Genomic DNA, 17,758 nt, shown 5'->3' on the forward strand with positions numbered 1-17,758 from the left:
TTGTTAGAATGCATTTACTTTGAGGGGAATCAACACATGCACGGTCAGATGTGGTTTGACAGATGTCAGCAGAAAAGCGTCAGTCCATTTAGCATTTTACATGCAGGCACCAGGTATACAAGTAGACTAAGAGCCTAACTTCAATTTGAAGTCAGTGGAATGCAGCAGTTATAAACTGGGACCCTAACTTCTCTTCATTTCTTAGCTAATGTGTTAAGAGTCTCATATAGTAATACAATTAGGTTTCTTTCCCAGGAGAAAAAAGGGAAGGGTTTCCCAAATAAGCAGTTAGAGAAATCAAAGGAAATAGGCCTATAAATAAAAGAAAACAATACTAACAGGAGTTGAACTGACTTATTCAAAACAAAGTTTGATTGAAGTAGAATTCAGCTTAGAGGGAACTTTGTACCTTAGTGACCTATGTAATAGAAGTTCTTTCTAATTTATATTTCTGTGTATTGAAAGAAAAAGGCAGAAAGGATTTGAGTGGGATCTGAGCACAGAGATCTGTTAGCATGGCACTTGAGAAGTCAGAACTTGGTAAATACAAAAGAAAAAGATTTTTAGCCTTTCTGAGTGTTACTTTAGTGTTTCAAGCCTAAGCAGATAGCTCGTATCTGGATAGACAATACAAAATTAAATTTAATGTTCCCAAATGCTAGTTCATTTGAATGGAGTGAAGATGCTAGTGTTTCCATTTGAGATTAAAGATTTGGGGATGCTGAGATACAAAACCCGATCAGATTTAAGTACTAAAACGAAGTGGAAAAAAAATCTGTCCCACACTTAGGAAGCAGTAAAGTGTAGTTTTTATTTGTAATGGCTGCTCTATGCAAATGAGAAATCTTTCTAAATGAAAATATTGTTAAATTAACATATTTGTATGCAAAAATTACAAATGTTTTACTGTTTCCTTCTAATCAGTCTATCAACACTAAGGTTGCATCACCTTTTTCCTTGCAGCAAAATTATGGTGCAAAATGCATTCCAGTGCGAGATCGTGGCTTTCTTGTGCAGGTAGGATGTCATATCTTACCCATTTATGAAATACTGTGGAGCATGAGCTGACTGTTAATAATTTTTAAGCAGATGTTGTTATTCTCATTTTAATTGTTCTCAGACTATTGAATTTGCTGAGCAGCGGATACCAGTATTGAATGAATACTGCGTAGTCTGTGACGAGCCCCACGTGTTCCAGAATGGCCCTATGCTGCGGGTAAGTGGTGTGTTTGCTGTGGTAGAGAGTGCTTTTTCTAATACTCTAAATAGCAGTGGACGATAAAAGCCTGTTCTAAAACTATATAATTACTTCACTTGTGCTTAAACCTAATATCCTTTTAAGATTCAAAAATGTAATTAATATTCTCTAGATTTTGATGTATAATTGGAAAAAAATGTTTGAAAGCAAGGGAGATGGAATCCAGGGAGATGATAGTGTATAATGTAGAAGTGTACTTCACTGAACATAATTGTGCTGCTGGATACGATAGAGGATGTGCATTACAGTGATTTCCCAGTGATTTTCCTTTCGGCATTCTTTTAAAAGCTTAGTGTCACCACAGTCCTTGAGCTCTTATCAAGCAATAGCTAGGGTATTCAGATACACTGGTGTTAATGACACAAGGCCATGAAGTTCTTCTGATGTTTTCCTGAAGCTCTTTTGCTCATGGGCCACTGAAATAAGATGTCCTCCATAACGTGATAAAAAAGGCAGTACAAGGAGCTGACACCTTGAAGTGTCAGAACAAGCAGTGGCAGGGGCACTGTTATATTTCAGTATGCCCAAAGTCTAGCCGGCTCTTCCATCCTTTCATTCCTGTATAACTGAAACCAGGAATTTTGAATGCTGAACATTGTAACCTTTCATGCTGTTTGTGAATGCATATAGCAAGTAGAGTAGAACTGGTCACAAGAGACATGCTCTGCCTGGAGCTACTGGGTAAGTGCAGCCTTGTGAAAGAATATATTTGAAGAGTAAAATTCTTACCTTGATGAATGATCTTGCAGTTTAGAATACTTTATGTTTCATGTATCCTGGATCCTGTGGAAACCTGAGTAACCTTAAAAGATTTAATCCATGGAAAACTGCTTATTACCTGTGTGTGAATGGCCTGACACCTGACAGTTTTTCCACAGTGTAACAAGCAACTACATGTAAGTAGCAGACATAATCTATGATAGTTCAATGAGACTAAGTTCAGGAAAGTTATTTCTTACATGGTAACAGAAGTCACCTGAACATCATCCCCTGTGACATTCAGTGGTGGCACCATCAGGCATTCTGACTGCAGGCAGGGTATGCAAATAGGATTGGCAAAAACATCTACATATTCAGTTAACACCCATTTAAGTCATGGTTAAACCTCTGTATATTTGAAAACCCTATAATGTATTTTTTTGCCTCTTTGAGCTCATATCTGCCTTTTAACAAGATAGTTTTCTGCCAGACTTGTCCACAACCAAATACCCTGACTGAGATAGTATAAAAAGGCATCAGGTCCTTCTTGTTCATATTTAAACACATTGCTATGCATATTACCTATGAAAATATGAGCTAAGACAAAGTGAGTAATGTTTGGATAGTGAGTTGAGTTTAGATACTATAATTATTTAAATTTTGGGGTTTATTTATTGCCACTAGGACAAAGCAAACAGTAGCATTTATTCGAGGTCAGTGATGAACTGTTAAAATGAAACAGAATAGAGAGTCACCTGCTCTAAATAAAAAAAATCATAACACTTTTTGCTTTCTCACCTGAGAGATTAAAAGCACTCAGAATTAATTTTCTCTGTCTTCAACTTAAAGGGGTGCCATTTTAGCTATCTCTTTGAGAATCTGTCAGCACTTCAAAACAGAGGAAAGTGATAGCCTGTTTGCCACTAAACATACATTCACCAGTGCCTTTGCAAGCTGCATAACTTAGCTTAGCAAAATGGCTTCGCAAAAACAAAGAATGTCCTTAAATAACCCAGGGAGAAGGAGGCAGGGGGAAGAAATCTAGTGTGCTCTGTGTCTGCTTGAATGACTCAATAAGCAATATAAAGCCATTAGTGAGTTTGCAGTCCTGTAAAAGGTGAGAAAGGATCTCAGTCTGAATTGAGCTTGCCAAAGGGTCTTGAGGAAATAAATGCTTCGCTTTAGTGAGAGCTCTGGCAGAGGCAGCCTAACACAGTCAGTTTTAGAGTTTATTTACATGCTTCTGCTGCACAAACACATAAACATGCATACATATACACATAATACATAATGTATATAAAGAGAATAAAGAATGACACAACTGAAAGAGCACTTTATGTTTAATGCCACTGCAACAGCTGATCTCAGAAATACAGTACTTTATTAAGCAGAGTGCATGGGCCTTTCTCTTCAGTCAAGGGTACATGCAGTATAGCTTTATGTCATTTAATGTATCCCATATATAGTATCCCAGGCCTTCACAAAGAGCTTTAGAAGGTTCATACTTTTGATATCAATGTTAATCCCCCAGATCTCATAATGATCAGAGTATTACTAAGATCTTCTTATATTTTAGATTCTGTGTCTAGATCACATTTTCTACAAATGTCCATGTATCAAAGGCATTACTTAGGCTCTATCTGTAGTCGGTTGTATTGCAAGAGATGCCACAGACTAAATAGCTCTGGGTGGTTCACCACTCTCCTTGTAAAGAGTTGATTCCGTAATCCTTCTGCGCGTCAGCCTGACACCTTTCCTAAACTACAGTGTAGTTTAATTAATTTTCTTGAAGTGCATTTTGAAAAATTAGGCAATTGTTATCACACAATAAGTACAGTATTCTTATACTGTAAACCGTCATTCTTCAATGTAATTTTTTTTGTGCTGGTTATTAATGACTGCATAGTTCAAATAGCTCATCTTCAGGACAGCTGAATATACCAAATGAAACAGGATGATAAACTTTCTGCTTTCTGTATATTTGCTCTACAGGCAAAGATTTTATCTTAGTTATAAAGTATCTTTCAATCCACCTCTCTCAGCACAGAACTTCTTGGTATTAAGTTTCTTTTTCCTAAATAACTTTTTCTTGAGGATGTTCTGGTTTTAATATCTATTTTCATTTACTTAGGTTTCTTGAAATTTTGACATCTATTTTCCCATGACATAAGAGCAAATTGATGACAACAAGATGTATCTGTTTGTGTAGCTTAATTTAGACACTAGTTCCCCATGCAGATACATCGTTGTATCTGCAAAATAACATTGTTATTGCAAAATAACTATCTAATATGATTCCAAATGTTTGGTTTTATTCTTTTAACATTGCACACCTGTCTTGCTTGAGAGCCTGTTGTACTAATCTAATCATGCAAATCATGGAATCATAGAATCATCAAGATTGGAAAAGACCTCCAAATCATCAAGTTCAATCATCCTCCCTAACCACCTCCCAACACCTAACCACTAAACTATTCACTGTAGCACCTTATCTACCCATCTTTTGAACAACTCCAGGAATGGTGCCTCCACCACCTCCCTGGGCAGCCTGTTCCAATGTTTAACCACTCTTTCTTTGAAGAAATATCCAACCTGAACCTTCCCTGGTTGAGCTTGGACCCATTACCTCTTGTCCTGTCACTGGTCACTAGGGAGAAGAGGCCAACATCTGTCTTGCTACAACCTTGTTCCTGGTAGTTGTAGAGAGCAACTAGGTCATCTCTCAGGCTTCTCTTCTCCAAGCTGAACAGCCCCAGATCCCTCAGCCTCTCCTTTTAAGGCCTGTTCTCCAGATCCCTAATCAGCCTGTTCTCCACACCCCTAGTCAGCCTAGTTGCCCTTCTCTGCACCCTCTCCCACACACTGTCCTTCTTATACTGCCGTACTCATAGCTACACACAATACTCAGGGCTGAGTATAGGGGCAGGATCACCTCCCTGGTCCTGCTGGTCACACTCTTCCCAATGCAGGCCAGGATGATGTTGGCCCTCTTGGCCACCTGTGCATACTTCTGGCTCATGTTTAGCCAGCTGTGAATCAACACCCCCAGGTCCCTCTCTGCTGGGCAGCTCTCCAGCCATTCCTCTCCAAGCCTGTAGTGTTGCTGGGGATTGTTGTGGCCAAAGGGCAGGACTCAACATTTGGCCTTACTGAAACTCATGCAATTGGTCTCAGCCCATCCAGAGCCTGTCTGGATCCCTCTGCAGAGCCTCCCCACCCTAAGGCAAATCTACTTAGTGTAGTCTGCAAACTTACTGAGGGTGCATTCTATCCCCTTATCCAAATCGTCAATAAAGATGTTAAACAGGAGCAGCCCCAGCTCTTGTGACCAGCTGCCAACTGGATTTAACTCCATATAGCACAACTCTTTGGATCTGGCCATCCAACCAGTTTTTAATCCAGCAGAGCTGTCTTTTTCAAGGATCCTGTTGTACATAGGAATCTGGTTTCTAGGCTACCTTACTCACTTTTTGAGGATAAATAAAGAAGCTAACTTAGTGGCTTCCTGAAAATTAAGGACAAAGTTAGCAAAGTATGGATCTTTCAGAATAACCATTTTTCTTTTGAACTCTGAAAATTCTCTGAAATACAGAAGACCAGACCTACAGATACAGGTCCTGTGTGTGTTCCACTACTGTGTGGGAGTAGATAGAAATGCATTATGTAGATGGAATGCCTTCAAAATACTTACAATCCTAATACTCTCACAAGGAACTGCAGGTGTAGTACTGTGAAAGGAAAGAATGAAGGTTCCCCTGGATGGAAGTGAGTCTTAAAAAGTACTTTAATACATAATAGCTGTTACACTCTTCTTTATAAAGGTCCATGGTTTGTTGTGGAATTCCACTTTTCAAAAAAAAGAAGCAGTAAAATCAGCAATGCTTTCCTGTAAATATTTATACCTTATGTGAGATAAGGAGTAATTTCTCATCATAGAATGCTTCTTTAGTATTTGTTTCAAGAATACATTGAGATATAATGATTTTTTTACAGAGCACAGAAAGTTTTAAATGCTAAATTGTGGTTTTGAAGATACATGCATATATAGAAAATTTCAACAAAAGCTGAAATTGCATTACATCACTGCATGGCACAATTTGCAGTCTTTCTGCAAAGCACAGGAAAAAAATCAATAAATACACGCATGCTATGAAGAAGAAGTGTTGTTTAACTTCTTGCATAACATAGACCATAGTATTTCCTGTGGTTATTCCTTGGAATCCTAAATATTTCATCCTTCATAGAAGTATTAAGAAACAGTTTTGACATCATTAGTGAGGGCTGGGGTTGCAGTCTTTACATCCAAACAGCTCCCTTGATTCATGCAAGAATTGCAACACATCTTACTTCAAGGCGACCTGTACTTCACATCTCTGGAGCTCTGTCATCAGTATCTTCTGAAGTAGCTCTTTACTCAGGTGTGAAAAACAGTGGGAAGTACAGGGCGAGACACAGGTTTTGTGTGGAGGAGAGACAGAGAAGGGAGACCTGGTAAGCCTGCTGAAAACAGCAAATGTCTGCTCATTTGAATTGCTAGCCTTGTGTTACTGGCTTTGAATTTGTTCTCCTCAGAGAGGTTGTTTAGATGAGTGAAGGCTGGACTATTATTTGTTTGTAATTAGTATCTAGGTTTGAATTGTTTCAAAGACATATTTTGAAATGCTTTTTTCTGACATTTTCAAAGTATCATTCACATGTGTTGTTAAAATAGGTAAATAGATTATCCTGATTTCTTTGAAATTACTATATCAGAGTAAAACGAATTAGTAAACTTCAGAAATTTAAATGACTTCCAGAAAGCCTATTCTGGAGTACTGAGGTACTCTCCCATGGGACAAGTGTCTGGCCTCTGAAACTGAAGCTTGTTTCATCCACTGTCAGTCATTAGCTTTTGAAAGTCTTCAAGAATGAAAACTCCACAGCCTCTCTGGCAACATGTTCCAGTGTTTGATAAAGCATTAGAGAAACCTAATTTTAGCTTATCTGAAGTTTAGATAGAGTTACTTCTGTGTGAGAGAAAAAAAAAGTGCCAACTGACTTCCAAAGGTGCTTTTCAACCATAAGATTTAGTCCATCCAGATAAAAAGTGTGTTTTCCAAAGCAGATACAATAATGTACAAATGAAACTTTACCAGTATTTGGTTCTATATTATAATGCTCTTAAGTCTTTTTAATGCCATATGAAATATTCTAGGGAAGCACTAAGTTGCATTTTAATAATGCAACAGTTTTCTACTATGATAGTAGAGAGATATCTTGTTTTAAGAATTCAGTATGTACTTTTATTACAAACATTTAAATATAATGAGACAATGAGTCATCAACAAAAGTGGTTATTTAAGGATCTGATTAAAAGTAGTGCAATAAAATTATATTATCGTGTAGTATCATATTCAAAGACTAAAGGAAAGCAAATATCAATCCTGTTTCAAGAAGGACAAGAAAGGGAGGACTCAGAGAATGACTGGCTCGTTATTTTACCTCAATCCCTGGTAAGGTGGTGGAGCAGCTAAGCACTACTATGTGCATTAAGGACAAGGAAATCATCAGGAGTACTCCGTGTGCCTTCACCAATCACTGATCATACTTGACCAACTTGATGAACATCTGTGATGAAATCGTTGGTCTGGTAGATGAGGAGAAAGCAGTTATTATCTATCTGGCCTTTGACACTGTCTCTTGTAAGAACTTCATAGACAAGTTGTTGATGCATTGGCTGAATGAGAAGATTGGTAGACTGAAAACTTGCTGAATGGACAGACCCAGAGAATGGTGATCGATGGTACAAAGTCTAGTTGGGGTCTGTCCAGTAACTAGTGGTATACTCGAGCAGTCTGGTCTTGTTTAGTATCTTCATTAATTATCTGGATGATGGAGCAGAGGGTGCCCTCAGTGAGTCTGCAGATGATACAAGACTGGGAAAAGTGAGTGATACTCCAGAGTGGTGGATTGCCAGTGGAACCTTGACAGGCTGGAGAAAGGGCTTGACAGGGGTCTCATGCAAATCAACAAGGAGAAGTGTAAAGTCCTGCATGTAGGGAGGAAAAACCTTGGGGACATATATATGTTGAGAGTTACCCAGCTGTAAAACAGCTGGGTGGAAAAGGACCTGGGAGTCCTAGTGAACACCGATCTGAACATGAGCCAGCAATGTGCTCTTGCAATGAGGAAGCTTAATAATACCCTAGACTGCATTAAATAACAGAATTGTCATCAGATGGAGGGAGGTGATCCTTCCCCTCTACCCAGCACTGGTGAGGCCCACACGTGGACTACTGTGTCCAGTTCTGGGTTTCCCCATAAATGAGAGAGCTGGAGCTACTGGAGAGAGTCTAGCAAAAGGCCACTAAGCTGATTAAGCATCTTAAGTGAAGCATTGCATACAAGAGTAAAGGCTGAGAATGTTTAGACAGTTCAGTACTGAAAAGAGAAGTCTTAGATGTATTCTTATTAATATCTATAAATCTGTAAAAAGGGAACGTGCAAAGAGGATGGAGCTAGGGTCTTTTCAATGTGCAATGGGCACAAACTGAAACACAGGGGGTTTCATTGTAACATAAGGAAACACTTTTCTAACTTTTGCACCTTTCTGGGTGTGACTGAGCATCAGATCAGTTTGCCCAGAGAGGCTCTGGAGACACAGAAAAAATATCTGGAAGAGCCTGCTTGAGTGGAAGTGTTTGACCAAACAACCTCCAGAAGTCCCTTCAGAGGACTTAGGTAGTTCTGTGATCACATTCAGCTTCAACATAGTATACTTTATGTGACTAATGCCTTTCATACTGTCTATGCCTTCCCAAATTCCTTATTTACAAATACTAAAGCCACTGGTAAAACAGCATAATTGGATGGATTTTAAAGACCTATGAAACAGGCCAAAGCAGGAAAAAAAATCTTGGAATATATTCAACAAGATGATAAACCTGCTCTGTATCAATGTTTTCAGTCAAGAAGTCTCTTTAGAGTGCCATCTTGTGCTGAAAGCTGGAACAAAGCAGGAAATACTAAAAAGCTCAGCAAAAAATAATAATTGAGGCTAGTTTCTTTGAAATTTGTACTCTAATACTGACATCTGTACTGTTTAAAATTTTGCCCATATATTATGTGAAAGGTAAAATATTGTAAAAATTATTTGAAATAACTGTTGTTTGTATATAGCTTTTAAAATTGGAATACTTTGATAATTATGATATATCTGTTCTTATATTAGTCAGATTATGTATTTCAACATTGTTCATCTCAAAGAACTCTCTTATGAGTTATTTATTATGGATGAAATCTTGGCCTTAGTGAATTTCACATTTTCAGTATTCTTGATCCTGTATTATATCCTTATTCTTCTGGTGAGGGTATTGAAGAGAAAGATACAAGTTCTTCCTGTGGGAAACGTAACAGTTACCATAGTTCAAAAAGGGAAACAGAATGGTGCTTTTATTAGAAGTGAGATGGTCACTAATGGTTTCACCTTTGCCATTTTTCAATTGCTGTAAATCAGGCTATGAGCTTTCCCTAAATTTCTTTTTTTAGATCAAGACTTTTTAGATGTATCAGTCATGTTGCAGCCTCATTAGTGTCTTTGTGACAGTTCTTATGATGTCAGAAAGGGTGACACATTGCTCTTCTGAACTATGGAAGTTTCAGATTTTTCAAATTGAAGGAATGTCTAGATTAAATAGTTTGGAACCAGGAACCAGAATATGTCATAACATTTTAATGGTTTGCCTTTTGGCTGTGCGCACAGTCACAGAATCACAGAATTACTGAGGCTGGAAAGTACTCTGAGATTATCAAGACCAGACTGTGACCTAACACCACCACATCAGCTAGACCATGGCACTAAGTGCCACATCCAGCTTTTCCTTAAACACCTCCAGCGACAGTGATTCCACCACTTCCATGGGCAGTCCGTTCCAATGTCTGATCACCCTTTCTGTGAGGAAGTGCTTCCTAATACCAAACTTAAACCTCCCTTGGCAAGTCACTGCTGTAAGAAGTAAAACTTGCATTTATAATATGAGAAAACTCTGATTGAGCCCTTTTCCATCACAGTAGCAGTTGGGTGCTAGTGAGCATGCAAAGATTGTGAGTGGCTGAAGAAAAGTCAAAACCTCAAAAGAGGTCTTGAAACCTCAAAAGATCAAAAAATTATTTCTGCTTCTGTCAGTGCCTTCTGCTTCCAAGCATTTGCAATCTCAGATTAACTGCACAGCTCTTATTTTCTTCCTTTTTTTCCTCACTGGAATAATTAACCTTCTAAATAGTCTTTAGCAACCACGATCTTCACTAAGGTAATAGTTTTGTGCAAGTCAATGTCTTTTTGTTAATTTTTCTCCTTTCAAGTGAAAAATACAGTACATGTGAGATTTCTAGCAGCTACCGTTATTGAAGAGAGGTTAGAACTGCCATATTCAGGTAGTGAAAAGCAAAGTTGCCCAGCTAGTCAGTTCTGTGTTCCTCCAAGATGATGGTTGTAATCTGTTAAGTTCTATGTGCACCTAAGATCAGATTTACATTAAAAAAATGTAAAGTTACATATATAAGCCTTGTCTTATATATTGTGTTTTGTGGTTTTCCTTTAAAAACAGTAGAACCTAGTAATCTGATAGAAGATAGATATTTTGTACCTTTCTGGATATGTATCTGCATCAGAAAAAACATTTCTCTATTTTCATATATGTACACAAAAAAATCTTTAAAAGTTCAGCTTGTGGATCATTACATGTATTTGAACCAAAATAACAGCGGCCCAAAATTGCATTGGAACAACAGAGTTTTTATAAAGATGTTAATGTTTACCCTGGCTAGGGACATTTCTTATCTTTGTGATATAAAGTCCTCTTACAAGAGAAGAGGCAAGTTAACACCATAAAGGGAAACACCCTGGCAGTATGCAAAATATTAGTCACAGTGTAAAAGCAGTCTTGAATCCCAGTTTTCCCATAAAACTTGTGATCTTTAAGCTCTGTCTTCTAGAGCTGATTTATTAACCTAGTGTTCCTATATTTTCATTGTTTCCAGTATGCATAATTGTGCACAAACCCAAAAGATAGAAATGTGGCACTGAATACATAAATCACCATTGTTTGACAAGCAAAAACCTTCCAAATTTTTGCTTCTTCACAAGACAGTCTTCATTTTGGAGGGACTAAAAGGAGTTCAAATGGTTGAACCCAGCTAATGGCCATACCAACCACCATACCATTTTCTAATGGGAAATTTCAGGTAAAACCATCTGTTTAAATTGGGACAAATTTCAGAAACAGGATCCAAGTACTCTTAAAATGGTTGTAATTTGGGTTAGAAGGCATCTAAGGTGGATAAATGAGGGCAGGCTATTGAAGTGTACTTATACCTATAGGATTTGGGTTATTTTCACCATTAGACTGCACAACCAAAATATTCAGTAGGCATAAATATTCATTAAATACATCAAAATTTGAAGACTTCCATAGACCCTAACAGTAATGTCAGTGCCTCTTCAGAGCTGAAATATTGCCAATGTGTCTCTCCTCATATCTACAGTTCTCTGGATTTAATATTTTACATCCAGTGTCCATCTGAGAGAAGAAAGTATTTTCAAATGTTAAACATAAATTAAATGACCATTTTCCCAACTACCCTCTTTGAGGTGCTCAGACATTTTTGACATCATAACACAGGGCCAGGATGAGGGGGAAGAGCAAAGATGAGAAATCCAGTGTTCCCTTTGTCCTCTTTAAGTCTCAGGATAATTTTAACGTTGTAAAAAAAATTACAGAAATAAGTATTTTCTTAATGCTTTTTTTCATGGCAAGCATGGCTCAATTGAGATTGCTCTGCTATTCCAGAGCAATTCCTTGCTCTGAAGTAAAAGCAAGTCTGTGTATACTGTTGACTGTGATAGTCGAGGTGGTAATGCCACTATTCTTCACCATCTAAGAAAATTATGTAACCACCTTCTAAATGTGGAAAACATAAAAATCATGACCTTAATAAATACTTTTTGCCTAGCATGCCATGACACAGCAAATTGGGTCATGTTTGGCTTTGTCTACTGCCTAATACAATATAACATAGATACGTAGATAAAATAAATCCAGTGGGTAACACTATCAGACTTGAAAGCTGATAAGTCTTGTAAACTGAGGTGAAACTATGTCAGTGCAGTAGATTTCAGATGTTTACTGAAGTCTTGAATCTTTGAAACTCAGCAAATGCATATTTTAAGGGCTATGAATCAAGTCCCTACAACTAGAGCAGTATGCTTATTATTATCCATGAAACAGACCTGAACTAAATTTTATGTTTTCTTTGCTCATTTATTTTTTTTTCATTTCTGCAAGTACTTCTGGAGACATTGGATTGAACTTCAGAATGTACTGCTACAAATGCTTTAGTGATTATCATGGTATCTAGACTCTGAACTTTAAGTTAAAAAAGCTCAATAGTGCCTACCAAATATAATTTTAACTTTCAGTGAGCTAGGATTTAATAATATGGATTCAAAGAAATAGCATTCAAAAAGTACTTCTGATTGTTTTCAACATTGTAATAAAAGTTACATTTTTTGTGGTCTATTTTAAGGAAGGTTTATTTTCTGTTTCTATCTTGTATTTCATTTAACAGTTCGTTTGTTTTGAATTCCTATTACAATTCATGCTGTGATTCATTACCTGATCCTTTAAAAAGCTGATCTTCTAATTACCTCCCAGGAAATAAGCATGGAGTTGTAGTGTTCTAACCAATTAGGAAGCCTGTGAAGTCATGCCTCTTCTTTGTACTTAAAGATGTATTCTTTTTGTTTCTGCTTTGTTTTATGAAGGCAGAATGCTCAATTCTCTCTCAGTTCACAGTTGAAATAAGTTTTTTATTTGATCATTGAGTTGGCATTGTGAATTTTTCAAAAATATAGAAAAACCTGGTGTGACATCACGGGTTTTTGCTATTTTTTGTTGTTATTGTTTTGTTGGTATTGTTGTTGGGGTTTTTTTGTGTTTTGTTTTTTTATATCTGAAAAGCGTGGAAGCACTGCTATTTATTAAAATAAAATGTTACCTTTTCTTATTATTCTATAATAATATAATTCCTTTTCTTAAAGTTTGAAAAAAATTTAATTAGCCTCAGATTAAATTGGAGGTAGCTAATGTGTGTTCTCAACAGGAGAATAGCAAGCTGTGAAGAATAAATGTGCATTTACATAGGCAGTCTACCTCTGTTAGTCTCTAGATTTGTTCTCTATTAATTTTAACCATGTACAGAGTTTTCAGATAGACTAGTGTTAAGGACAATTGGGCACTATGCCTGTTATTTTTATTTTGAAATATCTTTGGATTTCTTTTAAAAACCCTTACGTGTTTAGGAGCTTTTCACAATTTTTCTTCAGATTACTAAAATGCTTCTGTAATGTACCTTCCTCAATAATTTATAAGTATTCATAATTAGAAAATAATCTTGCAGCTACTATCTGAAAGAAATTTAACATAAAATGTGTTTGGCTTTTGTTGTAGGTACTACATGATGAACCAAAAACCTAAAGCCAGAACAAAATTATAATTGACTATTTTTTCTCTGTGTAGCCCACTGTTTGTGAACGGGAGCTCTGTGTATTCGCGTTCCAAACACTAGGAGTGATGAATGAAGCTGCTGATGAAATTGCAACTGGGGCTCAGGTAGAATTATCTAATGTCTTATTACATCTCTGATTTTTAGTATCCTCAGTCTTCTTGGTCTCTTCTAGTATTTATTTTGAGTTGTATTCCCCGTGTGAGTTCTGTTTGGTAAGTTTTATCCATTTGACCATTCTTATACCTGTAAAAACACTGTTTTCTGCATGTAATTTTCAAGTGGTACTAATGAGGTACTTCTATTGTTTTGTTTTCATTTAATTAGAGTAACCCTGTTTTCATGTTCTATTGTATTCAGTTAGGTCACCTGGGTTGTTAATAAAGGCAACCGTTGTCATTTGTAGATAATTCCCATTTATTTTCACCTAGTGAGCCAATGCTACTCTCATGCAATTAATAAACTACTTCCTGTTCATGATTTCGAGATGCAGCGATCTGCTGAGCATCTGTTGTTTTGATCATGAAATAAGAATGGCAAAGTCATTACTGATGTTTCTACATTGTATTTTTTTTCTCTCTCAAGGACCAGGAATTTAATATATTCTTGCTTTCTGAGTCTTAAATTCAGTTTTTATTATTGTAGTTACATGCACAGTAGTAACCAACATGGTTCTTTTGTAAGAGGTAACATTCCATCTTGCTGACTTTAACTAGCACTGGTAAGTCTAGCCACTGGAAATAAACCATTCATCTGAGTGCCTGAACACCACTTATGGCCACTCAAAGGAACACACTTGCAGCAGTGTACACCATCTTCTTCACTTGAGGATATGACTGCGGGATCTGAACATCATCTCTTTTGATATCTGAAGACTGTTAGATGGCTATAAGTGGCTATATTTATAATATTCTATAATATAATATAATATAATGGCTATACTTTAAGTAACCCTTACAAGATTGCTTGTAAGAAATAGAGAGATGTGCTGGTAAAACCCCACGTGTTCAGCCTGAAGTTAGCTGAAGGTCTCAGCTATGTGTTTCTGAGGAGCTAGAGTTTTAATTTTCTATTTCAAGCACTTACATGCTACATTACATGTACATTTAGAATCACAGAATATTTTGGGTTGTAAAAGTCCTTCAAAGGTCATCTAGTCCAGCCACTCTGCAATGACAAAGGACATCTTCAATTCATAGAGCCCTATGTAGCCTGACCTTGAATGTTCTAGGAATGGTACTACTACCTCTCTAGGCAGCCTGTTCCAATGTTTCACCCTGCTTATTTTAAACTTTTTTTTCCTATAAATTTTTCTTAGTCTGAGTCTACCCTCTTTTAAATTAAAAACATTACTCCTATCCTCCTCTGTGTCCTATCATTACAGAACCTACTAAAATGCTTGTCCCTATCTTTTTATAAGCCCTCTTTGAGTATTGAATAGCCATTATAATATCTCCCCACAGTTTTATCTTCTCCAGGCTGAAAAACCCCAGCTCTCTTAGCCTGTCTTTATAGGAGAGGTGTTCTATCCCCCTGATTATTTTTATCCTCCTGGGCCCTCCGCCAGACCCACTCCAACAGATATAAATCTTTCCTGTGCCAAGGGCTCCAGAGCTGAGCACAGTACTCCAGGTGGGGTCTCATCAGAGTGGAGCAGAGGGGAAGAATCACCTCCCTCAAGCTTGGTTGGCCTTAATGCAGCCAAGGATACATTTGGGTTTTTGGGCTGTGAGTGCATGTGGACAGCTTTTCATCTTCCCCAAAATCCTTCTCAAGAGGGCTGCTTTCAACCCCTTCATCCCCCAGGCTGTATTGATATCAGGGGTTGCCCTGGACCTTGCGCTTGACCTTGTTGAAGTTCATAAGGTTCACATAGGCCCATTTCTCAAGCTTCTCCAGGTCCCTCTGGATGGCATCTTGTCCCTCATGCATTCCAGCTGCATCCCTCAGCCTGGTATCATTTACAGACTTGCTGAGGGTGTAGTCAATTCCGCTATATATGTCATTGGTGAAGATGCTAAGCTGTATTGGTCTCAGTATGGATGTCTGAAGTCTACCACTTATCACCCGTGTCACGGTCCATAACAATTAATATTTTATATTTTGTTTGTGAGGAAATATTAGGCACTGCACATATCTGTCCTACAAATTGAAAGATAACCAGCTTTAGGGTTTGAAAAAATTACAACTGTTTTCAGGGAAAATGACACCACATTGAAAGGAGTGTTAGGAAGGAGTTAATAGTGGGAGAGAAATGCAGGGAAAACAGGTTTTCAAACAAATTAATCACCCCAGGGAAAGGGCTATTAAAGAAAGAAAGAGGACAAATTAACGTTCTTTTTACCCTTCAAAGAAAATCAGCTCCTCACTACCTGGGATCACTGTCACTTTCAAGTCACTGATGCAGGTGCTCTCTGCTTCCTGTCGTTTGCTTCTCTTCGCTTCTGATTTTCACCATTTTCCCTCTGAATTTTTATAGTAAAAAGTTTCTTCTTCTCATCAATTTCTGCCAGAGGTTGCAGATTGGTAAATGCAGGTCTTCCCTTTATATTCAGGTTTTCCTGGAATTCTTGTATCTGCTACCAATTTGCATTACTAGTCTGGCAGCTTATCAGGAGTCATTAGCATTTTATATTTTTAGTCCTGACAAAGGAGGTGGGTCTGTTGATGAGGTTTGCCTTGATACATTTTAAATAATGTAAACAGAAACTGGGGGGGAGCCAGGCTTTTGCTGGTTCAAGAGGCAATTGTTCTATTTTCAATGTATCCACACTAGGTACCCCCCATCTTCATCTGAACATTGAGCCATGTGACAATCCAACCAATTTCTCATCCACTGTACAGTCCACCCATTAAATCCTTATCTTTCCAATTCAGAGGTAAGATTTATGTGGGGGATCATAGCAGAGGCCTCATAGAAGTCCAAATAGATGGCATCCATAGCTCTTCCCTTATCCACTGATATAGTCAGTTCACCATTGAAAGCCACTAGTTTGGTCAGGCAGGATTTGCCCTTGGTGCAGCCATGCTGGCTGTCTTGAATCATCTCCCTGTCCTCCATGTTCCTTAGCATAACTTCTAGTAGGTTCTGTTCCATGATCTGCCTAGGCACAGAGGTGAGGCTGATAGGTTGGTAGTTCCTAGGGTCCTTCTTTCTACCCTTTTTAAAAATGGGTGCAGTGTTCCCATTTTTCCTCTCACAGGGGATTTCACCTGACTGCCACAATTTTTAAAATGCCATGGAGAGTTGTTAAACAGCTACATCAGCCAAATCCTTTAAGACTCTGGGATGCATCTCTTAAGGTCCCATGATGTTCTTGATGTTCAGTTTCCTTGTGTCATCACACCTAATTTTCTCTTACAGTGGGAGAGATTTTGCTTCCCAGTCCCTGTCTTGTAGTCCATCCACTTGAGAGGAGTAGGAAGAGAGACTGACAGTGAAGACTGAGGCAAAAAAGTTGTTGAGTGTCTCAGCCTTCTCCTCATCCATTGTACTAGTTTGACAGCCTTATTCATTAGTGAGAGTACACTTTCTTTTACCTTCCTTTTCTCATTGACATACCTGTAGAAGTCCTTACTGTTATTTTTAGAATTATATTTTTCTCAGTTTCCCTCTAGTGTTAGCATTGTACCCACTTTATTACATCTTACCTAGTTGAGTCCCCATTCCTATTTGCAGGAAGAACTCAGCACTTCATGGGTTTGATTCATGCGAGCTATTTTGAACTTTAGGATAGTGTGAATCACAGAACAGACCGTCAGCAGTTGTTATTTTCTCCATTGATTATAAAGAGAATGTAGGATGACTAGTAAGAGATGGGTGTTCTCATTGTGAATGTACATTTGGTCAGATGAATTTCTTAAAAAAAAAAATAAATTATGTAGTGAAGGAACTTAAATACAGGTTCCTATTATTAGAAATCATATTCTGGGTTTTTTCTCTCTTGTGCTTCCACCTAGTTACCTAACACCCCTACTTTGTCACTCCCAGTTCCTCCTTAATAATTGTGATTGTACTTTCAAAAACTCTCAAGCCCAAACTCACCTTGTCTTATTTTGGTCATGTTGTCAAAATGTCTGAAAACTAAATGCCTGACTCCCTGGAGAGTCTCTCTCCCCTGGAGAGAGTTTCTGAAAAACTGATGTGCTTAAAGGAAGTTGTCACCAGAAAGTGTAATCTTGTACTTCTTGAAAATATTTTAATCCTTGCTTATGTACTTGAGGACCTACTGTTAAGGAGGAAGAGTTCAGACCAAGCTG

At 37.7% G+C, this 17,758-nt stretch overlaps 1 protein-coding gene across 2 annotated transcripts in view; it reads left to right on the top strand.

Annotated features, from left to right (window-relative positions):
• Positions 1-17,758, top strand: part of PARP8 (poly(ADP-ribose) polymerase family member 8) — a 229,103-nt gene that overhangs the window by 78,075 nt on the left and 133,270 nt on the right. For both annotated transcript variants that reach the window (XR_011723194.1, XM_071730420.1), the window contains exons 13-15: positions 964-1,017; positions 1,121-1,216; positions 13,513-13,605. Coding sequence is in view for 1 of the 2 variants with exons in the window: in XM_071730420.1 (XP_071586521.1) it covers positions 964-1,017; positions 1,121-1,216; positions 13,513-13,605 (243 nt within the window). In the remaining variant the exon portion in view is untranslated. The remainder of the gene's footprint in view (positions 1-963; positions 1,018-1,120; positions 1,217-13,512; positions 13,606-17,758) is intronic.

This window comes from Heliangelus exortis, chromosome Z (genome assembly GCF_036169615.1).
Source record: "Heliangelus exortis chromosome Z, bHelExo1.hap1, whole genome shotgun sequence".
Classification (NCBI taxonomy): domain Eukaryota; kingdom Metazoa; phylum Chordata; class Aves; order Apodiformes; family Trochilidae; genus Heliangelus; species Heliangelus exortis.